At 33.3% G+C, this 7,399-nt stretch overlaps 1 protein-coding gene across 1 annotated transcript in view; it reads right to left on the bottom strand.

The window, feature by feature from the left end:
* helz2a (helicase with zinc finger 2a) overlaps positions 1 to 6,192 on the bottom strand; it is a 46,304-nt gene extending 40,112 nt beyond the window's left edge. Inside the window, exons 1-2 of the mRNA XM_003198847.5 lie at positions 6,120 to 6,192; positions 957 to 1,553 (exon numbers count right to left, since the gene is read on the bottom strand). Coding sequence (XP_003198895.2) covers positions 957 to 1,537 — 581 coding nt within the window. The 5' untranslated portion in view covers positions 1,538 to 1,553; positions 6,120 to 6,192. The remainder of the gene's footprint in view (positions 1 to 956; positions 1,554 to 6,119) is intronic.
* Between the last annotated feature and the right edge of the window lie 1,207 nt (positions 6,193 to 7,399).

Here is a 7,399-nt window from a genome sequence, read left to right as displayed (position 1 = left end):
GCAGCATCCCCCGATGTAAAATGGTAGAGCTTGTGATTATAATAAAGAAAGATCTTCCTCTACTCACAGCCTTAATTTCCTCTCAAATCTCACATTGTTTTTGGTTTGTGAAAGAAGAGTTTATATATATATATATATATATATATATATATATATATATATATATATATATATATATATATATATATACATACACACAGTTGAAGGCAGAATTATTGGCCCCCCTTTAAATTTTTTTTTCTTTTCTAAATATTTCCTAAATGATGTTTAACAAATCAAGGAAATTTTCACAGTATGTCTGATAATATTTTTCATCCCGGAGAAAGTCTTATTTGTTTTATTTCGGCTAGAATAAAAGCAGTTTTTAATATTTTAAACCCCATTTTAAGGACAAAATTATTAGACCCTTCAAGCTATTTTTTCTGATAGTCTACAGAACAAACCATCATTATACAATAACTTGCCTAATTACCCTAACCTGCCTAGTTACCCTAATTAACCTAGTTAAGCCTTTAATTGTCACTTTAGGCTGTATAGAAGTGTCTTGAAAAATATCTAGACAAATATTATTTACTGTCATCATGACAAAGAGAAAATAAATCAGTTATTAGACATGAGTTATTAAAACTATTATGATTAGAAATGTGTTGGAAAAATCTTCAGGGAGGCTAATAATTTTAACTGTGTATATATATATATATGGAGGAAATTTCAGAAATTTGTAATTTTATCCTGAGAAAAATATATATATATATTTTTTTTACGACTAATTAAAGACAGACATGAACATCTTGGGTGACTAAGGGAGGAGTGAATTTTATGTTATCTTTGGTTCTGGAAATGAAAAAATCCTTTCAGTTTGTCCCAACATCATTTACTAACCCTGAAGACCTTGAATATCATGCACAGGATTGGAAACCCCTGATTTAATGGCATGTCACTTTTCACATACACACCTTTCACACAGTTTCAGGTCCTTGTGTGTTGGTGGCGGCTCGCGGTGCTTCCAGGTCTTATTGCCATCTTCAAAGATCCGTCTTCTGTGCTTTACGGTGAAACAGTGGTTCATGAAGTCCTCGTCCGTTGGGAAGTGGACCTGACATAACGTGCAGTCATGCGGTCCTCGTTTCTCCTGAAATGTTATCTGCGGTGTCCTTTGGTTTTGTTTGATCGCATTCACAATCTGAGGAATGGTCAGTTTTTCATCTTTCATGACATTCCACAAGTCTGCTTCCTCCGAGCTGCTCGCAAATTGACAATTATTTCCATGCCTTGTGCATCCACGATCTTTAGTGTAGTACCAGCAAGCAACATACTTCTTTGGTCTGGGGAAGTTTGGCAAGGGTGCAACAGGCCTCCAGTATGAGCCGTCTTGTTTCCGTCTGATCAGTACAATGTTTTCTGAGCAGCTGTGCTTGATATTGTTGAGGGAGTATGAAATTTTATTGTGTTTATTACAGCACCTCCCGCATCTCACACACAGTGTGTACGTCTGTAGTAATGCTTGAAGTTTATAGTGGTTCTTTGCTAAAGCCATGGTTTAGATTACATCTCTGTTAGAAAAGGAAAAAACATTCAATTAGAAAAATATTCTCTATTTAACATTTGTTGTTTTTTTAACACTCAAAAATCTTTGGGTGTATTATCCACTTACTCATCCGTCCTGCAGACTAGGGGTGTCACAATATCAGTATTGAGAGTTATCGTGTTAACTGGGGTGTGACAATGAACTGTACCCTTGCTGGAGTAAATATACTGTAGTACAGGGGTCACCAACCTTTTGGAAACTGAGAGCTTCTTCTTGGGTGCCGATTAGTGTGAAGGGCTACCAGTTATTAAATAACACATTTTACTTAATTTACTTTTAATTATATGTTATTATTAATAATTAAAAATATTCATCTATGTGAAGACACTGATCATGTTAATGATTTCTCACAGTAGTTGTCAACAATGATTTAACAAGTTAGATAAATATCAATATGCAACACTTCATTTGTCTGAAATTGTTTTTAAAGTTTTTTTTTAAATATATATCTTAAAGTAATTTTCAAATTTACACTAATGCAAGTGTGATTTAAAAGAATACCTATAAAAATATTAGAGGCAGCTTACTCATATGTGGTGCTTTGGTGAGCTATTCTTAGAACAGGCCCGCGGGCAACTCATGTGAACCTGGCGGGCTACTTGGTGGCCACGGGCACCATGTTGGTGATCCCTGCTGTAGTATGACACTATCACCACTGTAGAGCCTTAAATGGTTAATTCATCTAAACATGGGTAAAGTAACCCTTTAAACTCTCACATGTAATTATGTTTAATTCATATTTAAAGCCAGAGGGCGGCATTGCACAGAAAAATCTATCTATATCTATCATATATCTATCCATCCATGCGTCCCTCTATATGTCTGTCTGTCTGTCTGTCTGTCTATCCATCCATCCATCCATCCATCCGTCCGTCCGTCCGTCCGTCCGTCCGTCCGTCCGTCTATCTATCTATCTATCTATCTATCTATCTATCTATCTATCTATCTATCTATCTATCTATCTATCTATCTATCTATCCATCCATCTATATATCCGTCTATCTATCTATCTATCTATCTATCTATCTATCTATCTATCTATCCATCCATCCATCCATCCATCCATCCATCCATCCATCCATCCATCCATCCATCCATCCATCCATCCATCCATCCATCCATCCATCCATCCATCCATCCATCCATCCATCCATCCATCCATCCATCTATCTATCTATCTATCTATCTATCTATCTATCTATCTATCTATCCATCCATCCATGCAGTTTTGTAATAACCCGCACTAAACTGAGCGGACTTTAGTGTAACGTTATATCTGTCATAGATCAAAAATGAGTGGACAAGTGGATTTAGCAAACGCGAGAGAAAGAGGAGAGGAGAAATCTTTATTGAGGCATTTTCCATACACACCATCTTTAGCAGACCCATGATCAGGAGAATGAGGGTACAGAAGAAGACGTTATGGTAACTTTAAATGACGAGTAGCTATTAACCAGGCGGAGGAGGCTAACGGCAGCGCAGCGCGGACTGGATTCATCGTGTGAGAGACAGACAGAAAAGGAGAGAGAGGGAGAGAGAGAGAGAAAGGCCCAGAAGAGGAGAGAGACGGGAGAGAAGAGGTATAGTGTCTGTGATTTCGGATACTTTTAGGTTTATAATCAAGTCTTCATCACGAGAAGAGTAGAGAAAATACAGGGAGAGGAGGAGAGAGACAGTAAATCAGTGTTTGTATTATGAACGACTCAGATTCATAGAACTTGATTGGAGAAGCATTGTGCGTTATATGCCATGGCAATAATATGCTCTATAAGTTTGTAAAAGCAATACATTAAAATACCCTTAAAAATATATATATATATATATATATATATATATAGTAATTAGTATTAAAATTATTTTTGCTATTGTTCTTTGATATTTTTTGCTGCTTGATCAAACTACTTATTTAAAAAGAGCAAAATTCTTGAGTTTTTTTGTAACAAATGAATTATGTTATGGGTAACACTTTACCATAAGGTTGTGTTAGTTAATATTAACTACAGTATTTGTTCATGTTTATTTATTAATTTTTTCGAATTATATTACATTTTATATTATTATTTATTTTTAACTTTTTTAAAATTTTATTTAATTAATTTATTGTATTTTCATATATTTATTTTTTATCAAATTAACTGTACCAAAATATTTCCTAAAGATTTATAATAATCAAATATAAAAAAAGAGCTTCGCGATTTTCTTCTAGCCTCTCTTGAAAATTAATCTACAACATCAGCCTAATTAGTAAAAACAGCAAAAGTCAGTCAAAGGCACTCGAAAAATGTGGAAAAAATAATAAAAAGCCTTTCCTGACATTGCTTTTTCTTAAAACTGCACCTACACGTTTAATAACACTTGACTTCCTCAGAGTAACCTGATGTAGCCGCAGTTTTAAGCAACAGCCATGTCAATAAAGGCTTTTTATTATTTTTGTGATGAATCCCTTACACGAAGAGCCCCAACACATTATTTAAGCTACCCCTGAGAACTTTGTGTTTGATTTTGGATTTTTATAAACAAACTAATTAGTATTAAAATGAACTTTATTAGGCTGCTTTTGGTGCTTCAGCCCTTTTCATTGGTCAGATTTTCTCTCTCAAGAATGAGGTTCAAGATTTTGAATAAAAGTTAGGCTGCTTGTAAAATGCTTTTTTTTAACAACAGCAGGTCAATAGTGAAAGTTGACTTCACTTATGTCATATTGTGCATTTTCTTAAAACCTTCGATGGGTTATTTCCACAAATTATGATGACACAACAGTCAAAATAGGTCAAATGAGAATATACTGGCAAAACTTCTGGACCGATGGCAAATTCTGGCCCTTTGTCAGTGGGGGCAGTTTTTTCGAACCACCCGAACCCCCCCAACCCCCCCCCCCCCCCTGGCTACAGGCCTGTTATTACTATATTATATTATAATCCAGTAATATACAATCATATATTACTTCATGCCATTTTGACACTGTTGGTCATTTAAACCAGGGGGTCTCAAACTTTTCAACCCGCGACCCCCAAAATGACAATGCCAGTGACTCGCGACCCCCAATATCCTCTGAGGTGGTTATAAATACAGAAACCTTGCATGCAATGGCGCAAGCACACTAATAGACCCAAATCTATTCTTCGTTTAATTTTTTTTTTTATGTATGTGAGTGCTGTAAATGGGCCAGAAAGTTTAAACTGGATTTATAAAATCAATCTGACGCTACTGCTGTGTCTTTAATATAATGTGATTACCCCAGGGGTCGCAATCCAATAGAACTATAAGCTACTATAGTGACTATAAACAACTATTTTTCCTCTTCAGTAGGTTAAGGATAAAATATGGTAATTCTTATGGTTTATTCAAAATAAATAGATTTTTGGAATTCACCATGCGACGCCCCCTTCATTGTCAGACCCCCATATTGAAAAACACTGATTTAAAGCATCGGATATCTATTAATGTAATATACTACTGGCATTTATTACTGGCAGCATAAGTTAAACAACAGTTTAACAACTTCCTTCCTAAAAGTTAAACAACTTCCTGTTTGTTGAACTCTTTAAACTATTATCAGCAACACCCAACAGAAAACTATTGATCTGTATTAAATATAAGGCTTAATCTAAGTCTTCTACAGATCTGTAGGCAATCTGCTTTAATATGTATGCAAATCCAAGTACAGTGCATAAAGAAACCCTCTTTAACTTTGCACACTGTAAAAAAATGTTGCTATTTAACAGTAAAGTGTTTTGGGTTCATTTCCGGATGTGAACTGCATTATGGGATGTTGATTTCTGTTCTGTCGACTTTTGTTGGTGAAAATTCAACTCTACAGTTTAACCATATGACTTTTATTGGCATTTTTGTAGTTTCAATACATAATATAATGTATAAGAAATAATATCTAGAGAAATAAGTGTGTATATTAAGAATTGCAAGACTTTTTTTAGTGGAATACACAACATCCACAACAAAATAATTAATTAAAATAATTAAAAATATTGATAAAAGCCACTTTTTCAAGGTTAAAAGTTGTGGGAAGAAACATCAAACTACCATAATGCAATTTAAAAGCATAAATAAACAATATTTATTTATACAAATATATATATATATATATATATATATATATATATATATATATATATATATATATATATATATATATATATATATATATACAGAAAACTGCTCATTTAACTGATTTGTTTTACAATATGGAGAATAATTTAAGATTTACTTACTGTATGTCTACATGATTGGATAATTTGGATATGATGCAAAAGTTAGTGCTATAACAGACTGACAAAAATCCAACATACTACTTTATTTAGCTTGTATTCTTCTGAATGTGAGTTTATGTACCGTAAAGCGATGCGATTCATTCACCATTTACTTTATGAACACCACAGAAACAAAAGAAGAAATGAAAGTAAACATCCACAGATGATAACAAGGATCTTCCTCATCCATTATTTAGCACAATGTTTACCAAAAAGCATCAGGTAACATGTATTGGCCACGATGACGAACCACTCTGTCTTACCTTCATATCATCTTTCCCGTGGTTGGAGATGTGAGGATATTCCTGGATCTGTCAGGCTCTCTCAGTCATGTGTGCAAATCTAGAAGCGCTTTGGAGATTTATAGAGAGGTTGCTGACGCTGGAAGAAGCCACTCCTTCCTACAGCTACAGATTAACTTTCTTTTTCCAGCGCAACTAAACAGAGCAGACTCAGGCTTAGGTTTCAGTTTCAGTTCTGATGAAAACCACAGGAAACTGGCCTTTAATAACAAACAAACATCTACAAATGCTGCTGTTTCCTTACTGTATAGAATATTGTTATGGCCTTCTTTCGAGTCTAGGGGTTTTGTTCGGAGAAAGACTAAAATTCTTGGTAAATAATATTGAGTTAGAACTAAAAGCAAAAAGATAAACATGGAGAACACACTTTAATCCTCAGCCCCAGAGGGAAGAGTCAGCACTATGTTTACACAGTATTTCATTGTACCTCAGTTTACACTTTATAATGCATTTTTGCTATTGTTCATTGATATTTTTTGCTGCTTGATCAAACTACTTATTTAAAAAGAGCAAAAATTCTTGAGTTTTTTTTGGAACAAATTAATTATGTTATGGGTAACACTTTACCATAAGGTTGTGTTAGTTAATATTTATTACAGTATTTGTTCATGTTAGTTAAATTTATTTATGTATTTATCAATTTTTTCGAATTATTTTACATTTTATATTATTATTCATTTTAACTTTTTTAAAATTACATTTAATTAATTTATTGTATTTTCATATTTATTTTTTATCAAATTAAATGTACCAAAATATTTCCTAAAGATTTATAATAAACAAATATAAAAAAAAGAGCTTCACGATTTTCTTCTAGCCTCTCGAGAAAATTAATCTAACAACAACAGCCAAATTAGCATAAACAGCAAAAGTCAGTCAAAGGCACTCGAAAAATGTGGAAAAAATAATAAAAAGCCTTTCCTGACATTGCTTTTTCTTAAAACTGCACCTACACGTTTAATAATATTTTTCCCATATTTTTTGAGTGCTTTGGGCTGATTTCGATGTTTATTCTGATGAATCCCTTACACGAAGAGCACCGCCACATTATTTAAGCTACCCCTGAGAACTTTGTGTTTGATTTTGAATTTTTATAAACAGCCTAATTAGTATTAAATTTTTTTTTTTGCTATTCTTCTTTGATATTTTTTGCTGCTTGATCAAACTACTTATTTAAAAAGAGCTAAATTCTTGAGTTTTTTGTAACAAATTAATTATGTTATGGGTAACACTTTACCATA

Source organism: Danio rerio, chromosome 6, assembly GCF_049306965.1.
Source record: "Danio rerio strain Tuebingen ecotype United States chromosome 6, GRCz12tu, whole genome shotgun sequence".
NCBI classification, from domain to species: domain Eukaryota; kingdom Metazoa; phylum Chordata; class Actinopteri; order Cypriniformes; family Danionidae; genus Danio; species Danio rerio.
This window is presented reverse-complemented; position numbering and strand designations above follow the sequence as displayed.